We start from the raw sequence: 21313 nt of genomic DNA, 5'->3' as shown, positions 1-21313 counted from the left end.
GGCTCTGCCTAGCTCATCACTTGCATGGCTGACGATGTGAGGCTTGTCCACCTCTCTTGTTCTGCAAGAAACAGCGCCAGGCGACAGAAAATGCAACATGCAACACCACCAGAACCAGATTTGAATCCAAATGAAAACGACGTGGACCCAGCCCCCCGAGGATCCAGTCATGTGTAGGCCGTCTCCACGAGTCCACAGTTGTCAGTCGCACATCTGCTGTGATGACCACTGGCTAGACTGGGAAGGCTGTAGATCCGGCCGCGGACAGTCCTTTTCTTGGAACAAATACGAGCCCTGGAGTCTGGAGGGGGCAAAAGTCGGCCCACCCACCCGATCCAACGGCCACCAACGCTCGAGATGCAAGCAGAGCACAACAGTTGCTGCTGCTCACTGCTGATACAGGCAGTACAAGCGATGCAAGCACGGGGAGACCGGTAGGTCAAGCAGGATTATGCATCGACGCTGGCCTTACAACATGCTGCTGCGCAACGAACTGTGCCCCCTGCCTGCGCCGTCCATCTGTGCGAGTAGCGCGCTCACTGATGCCGGCAGTCTTACCGTACAGAAAGATGGGATTGTCGGACCCATGCTGGCGCTGCTGGTGACCCTCTGCGGCAACTCGGCCGTGCCCGTGCCCCTGGCAGCCAGCCGAGTTCATTTGGACCACAAATGATGGGTAAAATGCCCCTTGAAATGGCAGAAGCGTATGGCACGTCACCGGCCCGAGGAGAACGCCATGCTCTAAAAGCATGCAGCCGGTGATACAACTTGTTGCCTGGCCATTTGGACATGATGCAGGCGTCGTAAGTTTCCGATGCGTATGTATGTATGACTGCAATATGAGGTGGCTGGGTGGTTGGGCCAGCGGACTCGTCGCAGTCAGTGAGTGTATGGAGTAGAAACTTGGAGAGAGCTGACTGACTCCTTAGTGCAGTTCGTATTGGACCACCGTTCGTGTTGTTGTTTTTTTTTTAGGTCGACGTATGGGTGCACTCCCGATTACCGCTGACGGAGCACCTTATGCGGAGCCGCGACGCCACCATCGGATTGCCCTTGCGACTTGTGCCTTGCTTTGTGCAGAGAGCCTTAGCCACCTCATGGAGGGTCGGATTGGCTCGGTTGGTGTGGGAGTGGGGTGGCTTGGTGTTGTTGGTGTTGGCATGAACGGCTGGAAGACTTGACTTGGCGTGAGGCTGTGCTCAGCTTATTGAGTTTTTGATTATTATTATTTTGCAGCATGCTCCCGCTGTACAGATAGTGCACACTACACTAGTTTACACTACCTTGATTTATGGAGTTATGGAGTTATGGAGGCATCCTTCTCGAAGTCGATTCGATCCAATTTATTCCACGGGACGGGGATGTGAACGGGGAATCCACCCGCCTCTTCACCTGGATCGTAAAGCCCCAATTACCTGCAGTTCCATGCTTTTTTTGGACACTTTAGCGGCCGATGGGTCTCGTCCAGGCTCAGGCTCCTGACCGGCTCCTTCCAGACCCAATGAAATGAACCCCACGCCCCCCTTTCCCCCAATTTTCTTCAATCTGCTCGCCCTGTCCAATATCAGTCAGTTTGGCGTCCCTCGCCATCCCAAATACTAATATGTAGCTCGCGTAGTGTGGTGTAGAGTACGTACCCGCCCTCGCCAAGAGCACCGCACCAGCGTAACGGGGGATACCGCTGTACGTTTTCTGCGCACTGTGCGGCAAGTATCTCTTCCCCAATACTTGGGTTTGCACTACAATTCCTTCTTTCATTGAGACGACCAGAGCCTGGCAAAACCAAGGACGTCCGCGGCTTGGGCCGTTCTGCCATCCCAACATATACCAGAACAATCCCGTCATCCGCCCTCATCAATCATGCATCATGCCTCTTATCTTATCCAAGCGGGGGGTTTCCCTCCCTTTCCAGCCCCTTGCCACTCTGGTCATGGCATGGGGCTTGACATCTGATTTCGGGACGAAAATCACGGCGCCTCAGCCACAGCCGTGCTGAACAAAGCACTCACGCGAGACTCTATCTTGATGTCCCAGAAATTAGAATAGGGATGAGACGCAATTACACCAGGCATTCCTCAAGACACCGGAAGACCGATATTACCGAAGCGTCATCAGTCTACATTTCTTCCCATGAACCAGACCGATTGGGTAATCCTGTCCCACCCAAAGTCTATCACCGGCTGAACCCTCTGATCCCCCTCCCTTGAGCCCGTGAACATGAGATTAGAGTCTAGCAAGGTGATCGGATTTCCCGGCACTGGGCGCTCGAACGGCTTCAGCCTCTTCGGCCTCTTTATATTATCATGTGCTCACTCGCCACTACTTGGTGCTTTCAAGGCCTGAATGAAAACTTACACTAGTTGACATGGATGCTTGGCAATCAAAACCGCCGTTTGATGCGCCATTCGGGACAAGACTCTGGCACGGCACCGGAAACTCACCGCCGACGCCACGCCCAAGTCCCAGTCAGTATCAACCACCATGGCGCCGCCGCCAACAATCGACAAGTATCGTATCAATGGGCGCAAAGAGACAACGGCGAAGGTGTCGACCGTCCAGTGGCGGCATCATGAGACTCGTCTATTTCAAGCAGTATGGCTGCGGCCTCGGTCCAAGGTAACACAAATACTCACTTTAAAGAGTGCAATTCAAGCAGTGCATTGTTGGGACGCCACAAAGACCATTCGCCAGTCAGCCTCGACAAGGTTTGGGGGGTTGTTGAACATAATTCTATCCGGGCGGGCCTTCAACGTTTGTTTCAAGCTACTTGGCCACACTACTTACCTACGGACGTCCACATCTTTCGCCTCGGTGCTATGCAATTGTCTGTTGGTAAGAGGCCGTTATTGTGCGTGCTATCAGCGCAGAGCCAAGAAGAACAACGGAAATGCATGTCGTTCTATGAGACATGTGCATTCATCAAGTCGGGCATGCTCCAGCCAGGTCCTTGCGCTGCATTCTCAGCAGGGCATCGGGACCACCCCTGGGTCTAATGCCACCCGATGTTGTCATAGCCATGTCGCCCAGTCGCGTTCTTGATTGAGGCCCAGGGGAACATGCGGAGACACCTTCCAGCCTTTTGATCGGTCTCATCTTCACCCTTGGAGCGCCGTTATTACTATGATGATCATCAGAGGGTCAACAGCCTCCGTCACTACCAAAGCATTCTATCCTACACAATGGCATGACTGGTGACACATCTCTCAATGTCGGTCCTAGCGATGCGGGCTCGCCTTGCTGGTTTCCACGAGAGTGGGAAGCACATCGGGGAGAGACCCGAGGTCGGTACATGTACGAAGTAGGCGTACAGTGGATTACGGACTGTTTTGCTGGGCGATGGCAAGACGCCATTGAATCTGATGCAGGGGTCACCACCGCACAGCATGGCGAGCTTGAGGTCAACAAGCTCAAGAGACCCCGCAGAGAACCACTGAAATCCATAAGGAATATCTACCACTAAGAGGGCCTGAGACTAGGACGATGGATACAAATGGGCACAGTGCGATATGGTCGCTCGATGTGAACCGAGATCAGGGAATAATGAGGAAGGGGTAAAAATCGAGAAAAAGTCCGAGCAGGGGGGGTGTCTGTCATTTCGTCTTCCCCGGTGCGCGACACGACACGACACGACACGGCTGGTCTGGACATGGCATTGGCCACTGCAACTGCAAGAGGCACTGCAGCAGACAGCTGACAGCCAGTGGAGGACTTCCACTCTGCGTGTGTGTGGTGCTGGTGGCAGAGTTCGTATGGGCGAGTTGTGCGTCTTTTGATTGTTCCGCCCGCCGTACAAGAACTAGTGAGAGAGCTGCGCCAGAAGAAAACAATCCCCTTTTCCAGTCACCACGCTTGCTCGTTGCCGTTACCCAACCCCGGTTACACCATTATTCTGCCACTGTCTCCCTTGCTACAGAGGAGAAGTGAGAGTGCGGGAGAGCAAAATAAGTGAGAACTGGGACTGACGTTCGAGAGCCATCGTTTCGTTCGTTTTGTGCCTCGAACTTTCTTCCTACCTTCAGCCTCGTCATCCTATCCTCACTTCCTTTCCTCACTTTCTCCCCGCACACTCGTTTTGGCATCCAGCAACTTGTACATCCCCTCGTTTAGGTCTCGACACGTCTCCCTACTTCCCTGCCTTCTATCCTCACGAGTAATCCGAGCTCCTCAATCCCACCCACAAGACTGCTCTCCTCGACGAACCTTGACCGGCTCCTGTGCGACCTTCCATAGTCGACTCCCGGCACCTCTTGTCCGACTCATCGTCCTGCCATTGATCGAATAATCAACCCGTGTCTGGAGCCCATCGATAGAAAATCGTCGGCGGCGTCGTGCCCAACATGGCGATGAACCTGCCACCAATTGGTGGAAACGGCGGGGGCGCCCATACTCAACCCTCTCTACCCTCGTTACCCGCACATTCACAGTCAGATACGCAGTTGACGGCACACCTGGCCAGTCGTTTCCATGTATCCCTACCAACTGCTCGTCTTTCGTCCCATGCCCTCATCTCCCTCAATACATATACCTCTTCTGCCAAAGGCCCAGATGGCGGCAAGGAGGGAAGCGCTATGGGTGGCGCCGAGGATATCGCAGACCGGGCATGGATCAGATTGGGCCACAGATCTGAGAACCAAGCCGTCGTTTTCCTGTACGTGGCTCACGGTCGAGATTGATGGGAAGCGTGCTAGGCTAACCAAGTGAATAGGGGCGAATCCGGTTCAGGAAAGTCGACACTTCGATCCCACCTTTTGACTGCGTTCCTCAGCAAGTCCTCCACCCCCCTTTCCACCAAGGTTTCTCTCGCCGCCTACGTTTTCGACACCTTGACCACCACCAAGACTGCCACCACTCCCACAGCCTCCAAGGCAGGTCTTTTCTACGAACTGCAATATGACACGGCCACCACCACAAACCCCGTCCTCATCGGTGCCAAGCTCCTTGACCACAGACTCGAACGAAGCCGCATCACGGACATCCCAACCGGAGAGCGCAACTTCCACATCCTCTACTACCTGATGTCTGGCACAAGCGCGGCGGAGAAGGCCCATCTCGGTTTCGAGACAGCGGCTGGTGCCACCCAGAAAAGGTGGAAGTACTTGGGTCACCCTACTCAGCTAAAGGTTGGCATCAATGATGCCGAGGGTTTCCAGGTGTTCAAGAATGCTCTAAAGAAGTTGGAGTTTCCTAGAAGCGAGATTGCCGAGATTTGCCAAATTCTGGCTAGTATTCTGCACATTGGCCAACTGGAATTCGAGACCACCTCTGATACGCAAGTCGCCGGTGATGACAGTGGCGGCTTCTCCCACGAAGGTGGCCAGACTATTACGGCCGTCAAGAACAAGGACGTCCTCGCCATCATCGCTGCCTTCTTGGGCGTCAGCACCCAGGACCTGCAGATCACCTTGTCTTACAAGACGAAGATGATTCACAAGGAGAGAGTGACCGTCATGCTGGACCCCAACGGCGCCCGGTCGCACGCTAACGAACTTGCCCGCACCCTGTACTCTCTCTTGGTTGCGTATATTGTCGAGTCCATCAACCAGAGAATTTGTGTCCCCGAAGAGAGCGTGGCCAACACGGTATCTATTATCGACTTCCCTGGATTTGCTCAACAGGCGGCCACCCACTCGGCGCTCGATCAGCTGCTTAACAACGCCGCTTGTGAGGCCCTCTATAACCTGACTCTTCAGAACTTCTTCGATCGTAAGGCAGACATGCTGGAGAATGAGGAGGTTAGCGTTGCAGCGACGAGCTACTTTGACAACTCCGACGCTGTCAGGGGTCTGCTTAAGCCTGGAAATGGCTTGCTCAGCATCTTGGATGACCAAACTCGGAGAAACCGTAGCGATCTTCAGTTCCTCGAGAGCCTTCGCAAGCGCTTCGAGGGGAAGAACCCTGCCATCACCCCCGGTTCGGCCAACACTAGACTTCCGGGAAGCAACTTCTACACCGAGAACACAGCCGCGCTGTTCACGGTCAAGCACTTTGCCGGCGAGGTGGACTACCAGGTCAAGGGGCTTCTTGAGGAGAATGGCGAGGTCATCTCTGGTGACCTGTTGAACATGATCAACTCGACCAAGAGCGAGTTCGTTGCCAGGCTCTTCGGACAAGAGGCCTTGAAGACGGTTACTCACCCCAAGGAGCGGTCTACCGTTATGCAGGCCACCATTAGCTCGAAGCCCACAAGAGCACCCAGCGTCATGTCCCGCAAGACGACCAGGACCGCTCGCAACCAACGCAGGGTCCAGCAGTATCAGCAACAACATGAGGATGCCGCTGACGAATTGGACAGGCTCAGCGAGGGCAACTCACAGGCTGGGGGATCAAAGTTGCAAGCCTCGGAGCAAGGCGCTTCTGGCCAGTTTCTTGCATCCTTGGACAATGTCACCAAGTCTGTCGCTGATCCGAGCACCAACTCTTACTTTGTGTTCTGTTTGAAGCCCAATGACAGACGCATTGCAAACCAATTCGATAGTAAGTGCGTACGCACTCAAGTCCAGACATTTGGCATCGCAGAAATCAGCCAGCGCCTACGTTCAGCAGACTTCAGTCTCTTCCTCCCCTTTGGCGAGTTTCTGGGTCTTGCCGACTCAGAGACCATCATTGTCGGTACGGAGAGGGAACGTGTGGAGCTCGTCGTCGAGGACAAGCATTGGCCAAGCAATGAGGTCAGGATCGGTTCGACCGGTGTCTTTCTCAGTGAAAGGTGCTGGATGGAGATTGCACAACTGTCGGACGGTGCCTCTGCCACCGGGCGATACGCCTTACCGTCTGACGCTGGTGATGGTCTAACCCCCCATGACACCCCCTTTGCCGCCTCTAAGGAACGACTGCTTTCTGCTGGAAACACTCCTCTCATGTACGGCGAGAAGGGCAAGAACGGCTATTTTGGCAATCAGGACGGCTCCGACGCCCGCTCGGAAGCTGGCGTGTCTGCCTTTGGTGGCGGCGATATGTTCAAGAACCTTGATACCAGAGAGCAAATGGCCGAGCGCGGCAATGAGAAGAGTCTGGAAGAGGTTGAGGAGTTCAAGGACAGTCCTAGCCGGAAGCGCTGGGTTTTCATGGTCTTCTTCATGACCTGGTTCATCCCGGACATCGCCATCCGCAAGATGGGCAGAATGCCTCGCAAGGACATACGCGTTGCATGGAGAGAAAAGTTGGCCATCAACATGATGATCTGGGTGTTCTGTCTATTTGTTGCCTTCTTCATCGTCATCTTTCCCAAGCTAATTTGTCCTACACAACATGTCTACAGTGCGGAGGAATTGTCTTCAAATAACGGACAGGATGATAACTCTGCCTACGTTTCGATCCGTGGTGTTGTCATTGACCTAGGTGCATACGCTCCTCGTCACTATCCGCCCTACGTCACGGTCAAGCAGCTGAAGAACTACGCCGGAAAGGACATCAGCTCCTTGTTCCCTGTCCAGGTCAGCGCCTTGTGCCAGGGCAAGGATGGCTCGGTCGACCCCCACGTTACGTTGGACTACCGGAACACCAACCTCACAGGTTCTGCGCAGCTTACTTCGATCGACCTGAACTTCAAATACCACGACTTCCGGTACTTCACCAACGATAGCCGTCCAGATTGGTATTACGAACAAATGACCATGCTCAAGTCCAGCTACAAGAAGGGAACCGTCGGCTACTCGCCCCAGTACGTCAAGACACTCGCCAACAAGCAGCAGAACATTGCCATTCTGTCAGGGCGTGTGTACGACATGACGCAGTACATGAACGGCGGTCACAAGATGCAAGCCAAGGCCGGCGATTCGGTCCCTGATGACTCATCATTGGCGGACTTCATGGACAATTCAGTGCAGGAACTGTTCCAGGGGAAATCGGGCACTGATATTACCGAGCTGTGGGGATCTCTGGCGCTCGACGAAGCCACCAAGAAACGCATGAAGATCTGTCTCGACAACCTCTTTTACGTCGGTGACGTCGACACGCGTAACTCGGTTCGCTGCAAGTTTGCGGAATATCTCGTCCTCGCCATATCCATCATTCTATTCACCATTATCGGTTTCAAGTTCTTGGCGGCGCTGCAATTTGGCGGCAAGAACATGCCCGAGAACCTCGATAAGTTCATCATGTGCCAGATCCCTGCATACACAGAAGACGAGGAGTCCCTCCGCCGAGCCATCGACTCAGCTGCTAGGATGCACTACGACGACAAGCGCAAGCTGCTCGTGGTTGTGTGCGACGGTATGATTATCGGACAGGGCAACGACAAGCCAACCCCGCGAATTGTGCTTGACATTCTCGGCGTGTCCGACACTGTTGATCCCGAACCCCTCAGCTTCGAATCCCTTGGCGAAGGTCAAAAGCAGCACAACATGGGTAAAGTGTACTCCGGCCTCTATGAAGTCCAGGGGCACATTGTTCCCTTCCTGGTCATTGTCAAGATCGGCAAGCCGTCCGAGGTTTCTCGTCCCGGTAACCGTGGTAAGCGAGACTCTCAAATGGTCATCATGCGATTCCTCAACCGCGTTCACTACAACTTGGCAATGAGCCCCCTCGAGCTCGAGATTTACCACCAAATCCGTAACATTATCGGTGTCAACCCGACATTCTACGAGTTCATGTTCCAGATCGATGCCGATACCGTCGTTGCCCCTGATTCTGCCACTCGCATGGTGTCCGCCTTTTTGGATGACACGCGCCTCATTGCAGTGTGCGGTGAAACAGCGCTTACCAACGCCAAGGACTCGTTCATCACCATGATCCAGGTTTATGAGTACTGGATTTCGCACAACCTGACCAAGGCCTTTGAGAGCTTGTTCGGCAGTGTCACCTGTTTGCCTGGCTGTTTCTCAATGTATCGCATTCGCGCTGCCGAGAGCGGCAAGCCCTTGTTTGTCAGTCGCGAGGTCATCGAAGCGTACTCGACAATTCGTGTCGATACGTTGCACATGAAGAACCTGCTCCACCTTGGTGAAGATCGATACCTGACGACACTGCTTCTGAAGTTCCACAACAAGTACAAGACAAAGTACACCAACAGAGCCCACGCCTGGACCATCGCCCCGGACACCTGGGCTGTGTTCCTCTCGCAGAGACGTCGCTGGATCAACTCAACTGTGCACAACCTCATGGAGCTCATCCCAATGTCGCAGCTCTGCGGCTTCTGCTGCTTCTCCATGCGTTTCATCGTGTTTGTGGACCTGCTCTCCACCCTCGTCCAACCCGTCGTCGTCGCCTACATCATCTACCTCATTGTTCTGGTCATTCAGAACCCCACCGCGATGCCCATCACTGCCTTCATTATGCTCGCCGCTATTTACGGTCTGCAAGCCGTCATCTTCATCATCCGTCGCAAGTGGGAGATGATTGGCTGGATGATTCTGTATATCCTGGCCATCCCTGTCTTCAGTTTCGCCCTGCCGCTGTACTCCTTCTGGCACATGGACGACTTCAACTGGGGTAACACTCGTGTCATTGCCGGCGAGTCGGGCAAGAAGATTGTCATTTCTGACGAGGGCAAGTTCGACCCCTCCGTCATTCCCAAGAAGAAGTGGGAGGAGTACCAGGCCGAGCTCTGGGACGCGCAGACGGTCCGCGAGGACGCCCGCTCCGAGGTCTCCGGCTACAGCTACGCCACCAAGGGCCAGGCCCCCGTCTCCGAGTACGGTTACCACAGCCGCCCGGGCTCCATCGCCGGCGGCTTCGCGCCCGCTCGAACCCCCATGGGTTACGACCCGCGCAACGCCTCGCGCATGTCCCTTGCGGTCTCGGAGATGGGCGCTAACCGCAACAGCCAGTTTGGCGGTTCGCAGTTCTTCTCCCCCGAGGACATGGTCGGCCTACCCAGCGACGATGCGCTGCTGGCTGAGATCCGCGAGATCCTGCGGACGGCCGATCTGATGACGGTGACGAAGAAGGGCATCAAGCAAGAACTGGAGCGTCGCTTCGGCGTCCCGCTCGATGCCAAGCGGCAGTACATTAACAGCGGTATGTCTCCTTATTATATCCCCCCTTCTCCCCGGTGATCACGTTCGTCGACTAACTTGTTTGCCTTAGCTACGGAAGCGTTGTTGTCTGGCCAGTTGTAAGCTCTAAGGGTTGGTGACTTATACCTATTTTAATGCATCACAAATTTATTTATTTTCCGGAATACGGGGACACCAAAAAAGGGCATCTTGTCACACTCATGGATCTGGACTTTACTATTGTTGAGGGGGCCAAGGGGGTTGCATGTTATATTTGCGTCGATATATACAGTGGATTCTAGCATAATACTAGACGAAGTCGTCGGATACGAGAAGGCCTTGTTTTCGTGTGTTTTTCTTTGTCTGGGACTTGGTGGCATGGCAGATGACAGGAGTTTAGCATTCGCTATCACATGTTAACACAAAGTATATAACAAGCATCGACTTTTGAACCCAGAAATCACTCGTACTAATTGACAACATGAAATAGCTGTAAATTGGATTTGATACTCCACCCCCTTTCGTCCTTTTCTCGTTTTCTCCCGGGTTTTTACCTCTCTTTTTCAAGATTCCTTCACCTGCCATCTGTCCAGTTCAGCTACAGCTTGGTGCTCACGGCGGCCACCTCCTTGTCGAGAGGGAGAATGTCCGGCAGAGGTCCAACGGGGCTGATTGAGAAGGGGTTGATTTGGGTGTGGCTCTTGGTGTAGTGCCATTTGATGTGCTCGAACTGCGTCGTGTCCTTGAAGGCCGGCACATTCCAGTACAGGTTTCGCATCCACTTGTGGATGTAGGGGTATCCGGAGCGGATGTCGCGGATGTTGCACTTGAAGTGCTGCACGTAAACGGGCTGCAATAGCGTCAGTGGACTGTAGATGTTGGTTAATTGGGGGATGCCACTTACATCAAATCGAATAATGGTCACAAAGCTGGGGAACTCTGTCAGTAGGGATCACGATGTGGATCAGGGCACACTCACAGCCTGATGTCTGCCTCGGTAATCTCGTTACCAAAGTAGTACGGGCCGTCCTTATGGGTGGATGCGAGGTGAGCCTCAGCCTTGTCAAGGGCCTCAAAAAGAGCGACGACATTGCGCTCGTAAGCATCTTGCGTTGTGGCAAAGCCGGACTTGTAAACACCATTGTTGATCTTGTCGTACGTCCACTCGTTGGTCTCGTCGATTTGGCTGCGCAGCGCCTCAGGGTAGAGGTTGACGCCGCTGTACTTTTCGTCCAAGATGTCGTCGAACTGTGTCACTGTCAGTCGTGCTACCAAAAAATCTCGAGGTGGCTGCAGCGGGCAAGGTTGGGGTTGCAAGGTGGCTGGACAGGTTGACCGACCTCGGTATAGAGCATACGAATGATCTCGCTGCTCTCATTGCTGACAATCGTCTTGAGCTTGGTATCATACAGAACCGGCACGGTGAAGCGGCCAGCGTACTCGGGCGCTGATTCAAAATAGAGGTCGCGGAGGTGGGTGAAGTTCTCGTGGCCCGGAATGGGGTCTGGGACAACGTTGTCACCCGGGACATCATTTTCGTCCTTGGTAACGAAGCGCCATCCTGAGCACACATAGTTAACATTACGTCTCATTCATTTCCCCTTTGGTGTAGGATATCGACAACAGAATCAATTCTTTTCTGGGAAACGTACCTTTCTCGCCGAGGTGCCAGTGAACGACGGAGTAGCTGATGATGTCCTCTAGGCCCTTGAGCTTACGGGTGATCAATGTCCGGCAGGCCTATAATCGGTCAGCGTGCCGCCCCTGTTGCACCACCGTCCGCTTGCGACGGGGTACTGAAAAAGCTTACCCATGGACAGGCATAGCTGACGTAGAGATGGTAGCGGCCCTTCTCGGGGGGGAACTTTGCGCCTTGCTCCCGCGAAATGCTGTCGCGGAACGAGCTCTGCTGTCGCTTGAACTCGCCTGAGCTGTCGCCGGGCTTGACCCAATCGGTGACTTTGCTGGCCTGGTTGATTGTTAGTCCGTGGCTCATCCTTGTCTTGCCAGTACATACCATTCTGAATTGTTGTTTCTGTACGAGACCCTGCGGCGGGGCGGTGGGCGTGTATCGAGATAGTGCTTGGCCGTGGAAAACGGTAATAGACGAGAATTGGCAGGTCGATCGATAGTGGCAGATGCTCTTCGTTGGCTTAAAAGGACCAAGACGAGTAAGATTCCTAATATTCATGAGCGGTGTTGCAGCGGCGAGGCAGAGAAAGCGGGGGTGGCAGCGAGCTTATATGGTGTTCGTCGTTGCTGCTCACAAACCCCACGGATAGGTAGCACGATGGAGGTCTCAATGACTGGGTAGCTTGAAGTCGGGCTTGGATGCCGCGCGCGGGGTCTATGCAAGTCATGCACATACAAAGCAACAGATTCACAGCAGTGGATCTTAATGATTACTACCAAAAGGCTACTGTAACTTCAGTTTACATAGCTGCTGACAATGTATTAACACACACATTTCCAAGATAGTTCAGTTCTAAGCATTGCTAATGGTGACGTAAACTGGGTCCGTCCAGCGCTACTCCACGCTGTATCATCGCGGCATGGGCGCTTACAAATGACCACTTTAGTTGCATGTGGCTTAGTAACGCTGTCGTACATACTCCGCATCTCGCCCACATAGTGGCTTTGGGCGGTAGTCTCGCTCAGCGCTGGCTGGCGCATTCAGCATCACATTTGAAGGCATGGTTGAAAATGTCTGAAGGTGCTCTATTCCCTATTCATGTGCCGAATTGGCTCTGGTCACTCTAACCTTCGTGGCTCGTCTGTCTAGCCTTCCATCCCGAAACTAACAGTCCCGCAATATCAATAATCTCACACCATAGCCCTTATGTCATCTTCATCTTGATGTACGGGACCTCAACGTCTTCTCCATCCACATCCTCAGCCACCATTTCAAAGATAACCTCCTTCTGGTGGGAGGGAATGGGCTTCTTGGAGACAGTCTCCACCAGCTGACTCAGCTTAAGATTTTGACGGTCCTTGAGCTTGGCCGGGGGGAAGAAGCTAGCATACAGCAAGCTGACGCCGGAGCTGAGCATCGAGATCGTGAGGCCCTGCTTCTCGAAGTGCTCCAGAAGCTCCTTGAGGGTAATGTCGGCGACCTCGAACCGGTCCCAGATCTTGTCCAGCTTCACAATACCGTTCGGGCCCTTGAACTCCACCTTTGGGCTGGCAATCGGCTCGCTGAATCCGAAGAACGGCAACGCCAAGTTGATGAATCCATTCTTGTACTGCTCCAGATCTTCCTTGCCGTCGATGATCTTGTATAGCTCCAAAATCACCAGGCCGGTGACGAGAGCAGTTGTCGTCGCAATGGCAGGGATAATCTTGCCAGCGATGAACTTGGTCTTGTGACGGTCAGCCTGCTCAATCTTGTAGTTGGCAGCACGCAGGTTGCTGCAGGCCGTGATGAAGTCGATGTGGTGGTTCGAGTCATCATCCTTCTCGAAATCCACAGGCTGCAGTTGGAAGCCGGCCAGCTCGTTGGGTGAAGGCAGGCTTGTAATGATCTTCTGCAACTCATCGTTGTCGTCAAAAGAGCTACCCTCTCCAGCCTCGGCATTGGGGTCCTGTTCTTGTCAGCGCTGTCAAATGCCATTCACGCGTTGCAAACTTACAGGGTCACTGTCGTTGGCCTGAATCTTGATGCCCTCCGCAGGCGAAAACTCTGGCACAATCACGTTCTCGAGCTCGCGCAGGTAGATGTCCTTGGCGGTGCCAGGTGACTTGATGTTATAGTTGAACGCATGCAGGTTTGCACCCGCCACAATGAAGGCAAAGTGGGTAGGGTCGTTCGGGTTGAATTTGAGCGGATCAGGAGCTCGCTTGGGTCCGGACCAGAAGGGTGTGCCACTAGACGTGTGCGAATCCTTGGGGAAGTTGTGCAGAAGCTGCTGGATCTTGTTGTTGAACTCCTTCTCGAACAGAATCCGTGCCCACGCGATGCAGTCCTCGAAGGTCCGCGGGCGGTCGGTTGTGAGGTAGTCGCGAAGTGTCTCGAGCGTCAACTTGGCGCTACCTCCCTGCTTCAAAGTGCTCTCGATATAGTTGGGCTGTGTCAGATACAAGTTGACTGTTGAAGGAGACGTGATAAAGAGATTCTCGAACATGTGATCCTTGGACCACGCAATAGTGTGCTCAATCTTGTTCGGGAAGCTTTTCACCGTGCACATCGGGAACTCCTTCTCGGGAGGATCTTGCGACGAGGAGTAAGACTCGGTCAGATGGGGAAGCACGACCTGGGTGTTGCCCTTGGTTCCGAGCGTACCGCTCTCGAGGAGGGGCTTGCGGAAGAACACGCAACGACGGTCGACATACGTTCTGGCTTCCACGTTGTCCAGTGCATTGGTGACCCCGTCGAGGTCGTTCCAGAAGTCCTCGTTAAAGGTCTCCTCCGTCTCGGGGCTCACGCGATCTTTCAAACACTCAATGTGGCCGTTGAGGTCGGGGTTCATCGCCTGCACGGCTGCGGCCGCACAGTCACTCTTCATCATGCCGACGTCCTTCGGGCGGAACAGGAACTGGCGGTTGAGATTGCTCTTCTCGATGGAGTCCATGTCAGTAACGGTGATCTTGCCCTTGGGGCCCGTGCCGAGACCGATCATGGCCCAGTTCTTGAGCATCTCGCATCCGATAGCACCAGCACCAACAAGGAATTGCCGCACGTTGGAAATCTTCTCCTGGTACTCGCGGCCAAAGACGACAACCTGGCCGTCATATCTGCTTCCCAGTGGCTTGCACAGCTCTGCGGTACGAGGGATGTTGGCCGGGAGAGCCTCAAGCGCGTCAAAGTACATCCACTGCTTAATGGGTTGGAACTTGCCAGACACGGCTTTGAGGATTTCCTGCGCTGCGATGCCACCAAATAAGGCGGCCATGGGGTTGAGATCGCCCAGCGACTGGTAACTCAACTCTTTGATGAGCTTCTCGTCAAACTCAACCTCCACGCCCTCTGCCTTGGCGAAAGCCTCCGCCGAGCGCAGAATCACGGTCGCGTCGGTGTCGTCCAAAGGGTTAGGGAAACGGCCCTGGCTTTCCACAAAGGCGTGCAACGCCTGGAAGGCCAGGTGCAGCTGCTGAGGACGGTCGAACTTGGCAAAGTCGGACAGAACGAACTCGGGCTCCTTGATTGCGGCGGTGATGCTCTTGAAGTCGACAAGCTTCGGCATCTTGACCTGCTGGTAGAGTCCTCCTCGCCTGTACTGCCCCAGACCGGAAACGTCGCCGATCGAGAAGGTATACGGCCCCTTGACTGTGATCTTGCGGGGTTCGGCTCCGTTCAGGCCCTCCATGCCCTCGACTTCGGAAAAGGTGACGTAGTCGCCGTCCTCGAGCCCGTGGCGAGTCTCGTCAAGGGCCGACACCAAACCCTCCTCGTCGATGCCCGCAACAATGCCGCTCAAAGGAGTTTCGCCGGTCTGGTCGATGACGGTAAATTTCTCGCCGAAGTCGCAGAAGATCGAACCGAACAGACCAAAGGTGTCGGCGGCTACAACGTAGATGCCCTTCGAGTGACAGTAATCGCCAATGAGCATTTGCAGCTTCAACGGCAGACTGGTCAGGACGACGACCTGGTATTTGTCGAACTGGGAGAGGTTCTCGCCCAAGCTGCCATTATTAGGTTAGCCATACCTCCCCGACGTGTATTATCAATCAACTTACTTTGATGACTGATGGACCTTGACCGGCGTGTATGCGTTCAACTCGGCAACTCGGGGGGCGGTGACCTCGTCTCTTGGCTTTCCAACATCCTCGGGGTGTAAGAAGAACTGCGAAGACAGGTCGGCCAGAGCGACCAGACCGGGGTCGTAGAGGGTAAGACTCTTGACGCCAGCAAGGGCGATATTCTTGGCGATCTCGACACCCAGACCCTTGAGGCCGACGATAAGAACATTAGAAGCACCCATGCGCTTCATGGCCTCGTGGCCTAAGACATAGAGCTGACGGCTGTAAAGGGACTCATCGATCTCGGTATGGCCAACGACAGAGTCGTCAACCTGCATGCGGGTCACCAGGTCGACCTCTGGAAGCTTTTTTTCCTGAATGGAGAGATAAGTTAGCAGTGCGATACGGTTGGCGCGGGCAGATCAATCTGGGAGCGGTGGTGCGTTGCCAGCGCTGCGGGGTACGCCATCGCAGGCAGGGCGATCCAAGGGGGTGTGATAGTCGACATGAGAACATACCGCCATGGCTTTTTTGTTGGGATCAGATTTCTCCCCGTTGGAGAGTTTGCGCTTCCCCAGCTTGACGATGCTGAATGGGAATGTCCTTTGCTATGACGTGGAGGGAAACACGGGCGGTGGGACGATCGAGCTCAACCCCACCAAACAAGGAGGTGTGTCGTGTGGTGTTTGTAGGTTCGTTTCGTATAGCCGACGAGGTTCGTCTGCGGCTGTTTCGTCGAGAAGAAAGAGAGCGTTCGCTGCGTGTAAAAAGTGAAAATATGCACCAGGCAAACTCGTGTCACGTTGATGTGGACGCAGATGGCAAAAGAGCAGCCTCGTTGCGGTGATGTAAAGGTAACCGTGGAGCCTGTGTGTGGAGGTGTCGGCGAGGGGCAGGCAGTGATTAGTGGATGGTGAGGCATGTAAGCAGCGGCAAGGTACCTGGGTTACCTCACGTAAGGCGGGCGAAACAGTGAAGAGCTCCACTGTGCGATTTCTAAACAGTTGGCCCCGTCGATGCATTGGGTACCTTGGGTTGAGCAACAACGCAATGCTTGAGTGGGCTGATGTAGAGGGACACTGTAGACTTCCTCTAGCCCTACAAAGGTAACGGTGGGGCAGCCACGGCGACGTACTCCGGCTCCTGTCCAACGCGCCCGCACTGTGTTCTAGAGGCGCTGCGTCATAAGCAACCTTCGCCGAGAATCTACCGAGTTCTATCATGGGCAGTGCAAGCAGACCATATTTGAGCTGGTTGTAATGCACTAGCACTGGCTCTCAGCCAGATCATATCGCATCAGGTAGGATGCAATTCACTGCTGTTATTCAATGGTACGTAACTCAGGTCGAGGTTCGAGTGTTGAGAAAAAGTCTCTGCGTTTACTGTAGCAAATTTGCGAAACTTTTGGACTTATTTAGTAGAATTGAAGACACAAAATGATGACAAGCGTAATTACCGTGATTATCCGATACAGCCGTGAACAACTCGTCTTCCAATTCAAAGTGGCTTCATGTGGAACAAGTAGAAGATGCCAGGATTTGTACCTGGTCGATCTAGGAAGATGTGAGTTCGATGTTGTCGGCTGACATGGCCTTTCTGCCTTAATGCACCTGATTACCTTCGAGTCGGCCAAGCTTTAGTATGAGCCAGAGACATCCCTCTCTGCTGTTCGCCAGCATTTTGAGGTTTATATGAGACTATGTCCCTATGGACCACATCCATGTATCCTAGGAAGTGTGTTCTGTTGGGTCCGGCTTCCGTTAACGATCGACGCAACCGGCAAGGCACACATCATGCATTTTTAAGCAAAGCAACATCTAGCCTTCAAAATACTGACAAGTGTTGGCCCAAGGCCAATAAGAACAAGCAACACGGAGCAAGTGCTAGCGGCATTATATTTTACGTGATGGGGCCATGGTCACAGTCAACTTCACATGCCAGATACTGAAGCCGAGGGTAGATATCGAATCACGGTACAGTCACCAGTTGAGAAGGGTAGCAGGAGAACAGTTATGCCAGAAGGATCGTCTGGATCAATTGAGCTCGGGTATGCTCCGAATCGTCTGGATTACCAAAGCCCAATTTTCCTAGCATTCGCCATAGGCAAAGCACGCATCCATCGCCACCCAATAAGGCAACACGACTGTGACTTTTCCACACCTGGCTGCCCACATCAACTGTCCATGCACGTTTACTGGACCTTCTTCAGCTCGACGTCACTTTCGGAGGCTGTTAGCAAATTGCCCGGAAAGCGAGAGGGATGATTGGGGCGGTCCAACGACCGAAACATCTCCATCATGTACATGTTGAAACTTACAAGATGAGGTCCGCGTTAGGGGGGATGTGGCCGGTAAAGCCGCTGGTAGAGCAATTAGCATTGACCGTGAATACAACGACAGAAGATGCTCGCAACCCGTGGGCCGAGCTCCTGAAAAGATTAGCGATTACTCACCGCTCGCCGTAGGCGAAGTCACTAGATTTGATCGTTAGCTTCAATTCCACAACATTTCGTGTGCTTCAACCGAGCGAGCCATGCTGTTCTACTAATGGAAGAGCAGCAGGGTGGAAGATTGTGTCCTTACCTGGAAATGTCGAGTGTGGCCTTCTCGCCGACCTTCATCTGCGTAACGCCCTCATCCCAGCCTGCGGATGCGTGTCAGTACAGCCTAAGCTTGAAAACTAGAAACAGTTGTGTTTGTCGGGGGTGTTTGTCGGGGGTTCGCGGGGAGAGGCGTGGCGATTGTAGTGCCAAGAGGCCAAAAACGTACCCTTAATGACCTGGCCGACGCCAATACGGGTGACGAAGTCGCCACGGCCGACGGAAGAGTCGAACCTGCAATCAAAGGACAGCTTGTTAGCATGTATACCAATCCCTATCGTGTTGTAGAGAGCGTAAAGGACACAGGGAACGGGGGGAGGCGGGGTAATGGGAGACGAGGGATTCGTACTTCGAGCCCTTCTGGTCGGGCTTGGAAGTGTCCTTGAGATAGCCAGTGTACTCAATGGTGACGGTCTGGCCGGGCTTGGGGATGGCACCGCTGCCCTCCTGGTGAGTAGTCTTGGTAACACCCATTTTGCTGGTTTTCGTTTGTTGTGGTGGTTGTGTTTGTGTATGGTGGAAGTGGGACGGAGAAGAAGAGAAAGCTGGAGCTGCGCTTAAGACAAAAGGCAAGCAAGCCGAAGTGGGGTTATGGAGGGGTAATTTGTAGAGGGGAGCTGATGCAAGAACGATGCCGCTTATGGCGGGACGCAACTTGGCGCGCTTTAAATAGTTGGACATTGCAATGTGGGATGTGAGGTAGGTATCTGCCAGAGCTCGGCGAAAACCTGGTCAAGACGAGGGATGCTAGAGCACTTGCAATTGCAGAGGCGGTCGACTCGCGCATGGCATTGGATGCCCAAGCATAAGTACTCGCTGTCGTAGCCAAGGGGGCTGATGACGAACCGGGGACACCGGCGGCCCCATTACCGGGGGGTACTTGAGGGCAATGTTCATTTGCGCGGCCACTAGCCTAAAAGTACCCGCAAGGCAAGTATCTCTCATGATGGACCGGAAAGAGCTGTGATGGACGACCTGCCGCCGACATGGCCCTTAAGTGGACAGTGAAACAGAGACACTGTACGTCCCGCCAGCCACCTACTGTGCTTTACGTCAGGTTCTGCTGGAACAGCAGCACGGGCCATCTTATGAACCTTTCTACACTATGTGACTATGTAGGTGGGCAGGTACTCAACCTTCCCTCACCATGCTTTCCGAAGCATCATTTTGCGAACTTGAGCATGCTGCCCTGGTAGGAGGGGGGGCCGGGCCTGTACTCGCATTGAGAGTTCCAAGCACCAGCAAAAACCTCATATTTGCCATGGTAAAGACCTCTCAGGTCCGAGGCAGCTCCGATTTTTCGCTCTGCTCGTCAGGAGGTTGACAACAAGCACTGCACCCTATCAAAAGTCATTGGTTGACCACGGGTCCAGCTTAGCCGTGGACGTCAAGCACTCAAGTCTCACTCATCGACATGTCTTGCCGCAGTTTGTACACTCTGCACTACTACACATACCAAACCTAACCGAAGTCGTTCACCTTGGAACCATGTAGGTACCTCATCTCACCGCCCAACCTCTGCTGCGTCCTTAGCACCTCTACCTAGGACCTCACCTCATCCAAAAGTGGGAGATCTGGCGCGGGGCTAGCCGTAAGATTCGGCTGCTGGCGCAGATTCCGCCGCTACGCTCCGGCGAGCTGTGTGCCGTAGACTGATGGCTTTGACTGGCCATCGCCGCTGCTGTTGCGCTCCCCAAGTTGTCCGTCTCTAGCAGCCTGTTGACGTCCACCCCTTGTCCTCTGCTGACAAGAGCCATGGCGCAGCCATTGAAAGTAGAATAGGTGAACGTCAGGAGCTTCGTTGTTTGATGGCTAATTCTGAGAACCAGGTGCCGCCCCCAGTTCCTAGTTCTCAGTCTCTCCCCCGTCCATGCTACCCCTCTATCTCCTGCCACTATCCGCAGATCAACGCTTGCCTAACCCGCTGCCGCTCCGTGCCATTCCTCGGTTGACTAAACACCTCGCCTCAATTCTCGAATCTAAGCAAGCCGGTAGCAAGCTGGTCCTCGACCAAGACGACCTTCCGAAATGCGACTTGGCCTGTCTGTAACTCAACCTTCTCAGTTGGCGTCCCCGCCTACGTTATCTGGCCACGGAGAGCAGCCCTGCCAAACAATGTGACAGGACTACCGTCCCAGGCAAAGAATATGACAATATGCACATCTCCACCGCCTCTGCCAACCCCTCCAATCTCCGCCGTAAGAATCGGCAAGGCCTGAAAATGACCAGGAGAAGAAAAAGAGAAAATGTGGGATCTGTCCCTCAGGGGCTTGCAGAGGTGCGAGGCCGGTTCTGAAGAGATATGATGTGATTGCTCAGAGTCGCTCTGCATATGCATCTTCGCGACCTTCCCAACACATTTTCGGTCATGCTTGCGACAAACAAGCACTCATCCTCGTCAATACGTGGACAACATGCTGTTGCAAAATGAAAGAACCCAAGGTCGCTTCACAGGCGCCCATGAGTCCAGAGTAGATCCCAGAAACCATACTGTGGAACTGGGCAGTTTGGCGGCTCAATTTCCATCAGCGGAAGTCAACGACCAGTAAGCCTTTGACTCGCACAGCAGCAGTAGTCCCATCAACTTGTCCAAAGCAGTGGAACCTCGCCAATGAGGGTATTCGCATGTTTCGTGATTCGTGCGAGATGCAGGGCACGGCGGCAGCGGCAGCGACAGGGCATTAACCTTCACGCCTCCAAATACCGCTCCGATCTGCGCACTTTTCGCTCCTCCTCGCATCAAGCCTAAACGCCACGATCAAGTGACGTGGGATGACAGACAAGATATTGGCCTGGCAGAGACCCGTATCGCAGCTAGCGATACGACTGTGCCCAAGTCAGCATTTGCTTCTCGATGAAGAGGGGCGTCAAGCTCATATCCCTTCACTGATTCCCAACTTGGAGACGCCCCATGGAGTGCAAAACTCGGCTTCAGGGACGGTCAAAGCAGCAATTCGCTACCAGGCGCTTCATAAACCCCACGTGGTTGGTCGTGGTCATCGACACATATCCTCGCGCAAGTATCGTCTTCGGCACGGATGAGAATTTCAATTCGTGGGCCGGCGATGGTCGCAAATCAGAGGCAAGGCGTTGAAGACATATG

The 21313-nt window shown here is 53.9% G+C and overlaps 4 protein-coding genes across 4 annotated transcripts; 1 reads left to right on the top strand and 3 right to left on the bottom strand.

Annotated features, from left to right (window-relative positions):
* Positions 1-4337: 4337 nt before the first annotated feature.
* Positions 4338-10058, top strand: EsH8_IX_000648 (chitin synthase class Va; the record flags this gene model as incomplete). The annotated part of the gene is made up of 3 exons (XM_083266984.1): positions 4338-4648; positions 4706-9957; positions 10027-10058. The coding sequence occupies 3 exons, from the start codon at positions 4338-4340 to the stop codon at positions 10056-10058; spliced, it is 5595 nt and encodes a 1864-aa protein (XP_083130549.1).
* A 475-nt stretch (positions 10059-10533) lies between these two features.
* EsH8_IX_000647 (glutathione S-transferase) lies at positions 10534-11955 on the bottom strand (the record flags this gene model as incomplete). Its single annotated transcript, XM_083266983.1, has 7 exons — positions 10534-10785; positions 10840-10864; positions 10915-11183; positions 11276-11496; positions 11588-11675; positions 11746-11904; positions 11953-11955. 7 exons carry the CDS (start codon positions 11953-11955, stop codon positions 10534-10536), a joined length of 1017 nt encoding a protein of 338 aa, XP_083130548.1.
* Positions 11956-12772: 817 nt separating this feature from the next.
* Positions 12773-16135, bottom strand: EsH8_IX_000646 (E1 ubiquitin-activating protein UBA1; the record flags this gene model as incomplete). The annotated part of the gene is made up of 4 exons (XM_083266982.1): positions 12773-13516; positions 13565-15554; positions 15609-15985; positions 16130-16135. 4 exons carry the CDS (start codon positions 16133-16135, stop codon positions 12773-12775), a joined length of 3117 nt encoding a protein of 1038 aa, XP_083130547.1.
* A 1667-nt stretch (positions 16136-17802) lies between these two features.
* On the bottom strand, positions 17803-18684 carry EsH8_IX_000645 (FKBP-type peptidyl-prolyl cis-trans isomerase; the record flags this gene model as incomplete). Its single annotated transcript, XM_083266981.1, has 6 exons — positions 17803-17830; positions 17929-17970; positions 18064-18084; positions 18194-18254; positions 18380-18444; positions 18560-18684. The coding sequence occupies 6 exons, from the start codon at positions 18682-18684 to the stop codon at positions 17803-17805; spliced, it is 342 nt and encodes a 113-aa protein (XP_083130546.1).
* Between the last annotated feature and the right edge of the window lie 2629 nt (positions 18685-21313).

The sequence above is a fragment of the Colletotrichum jinshuiense genome, chromosome 9, assembly GCF_051148585.1.
Source record: "Colletotrichum jinshuiense chromosome 9, complete sequence".
Classification (NCBI taxonomy): Eukaryota; Fungi; Ascomycota; class Sordariomycetes; order Glomerellales; family Glomerellaceae; genus Colletotrichum; species Colletotrichum jinshuiense.
This window is presented reverse-complemented; position numbering and strand designations above follow the sequence as displayed.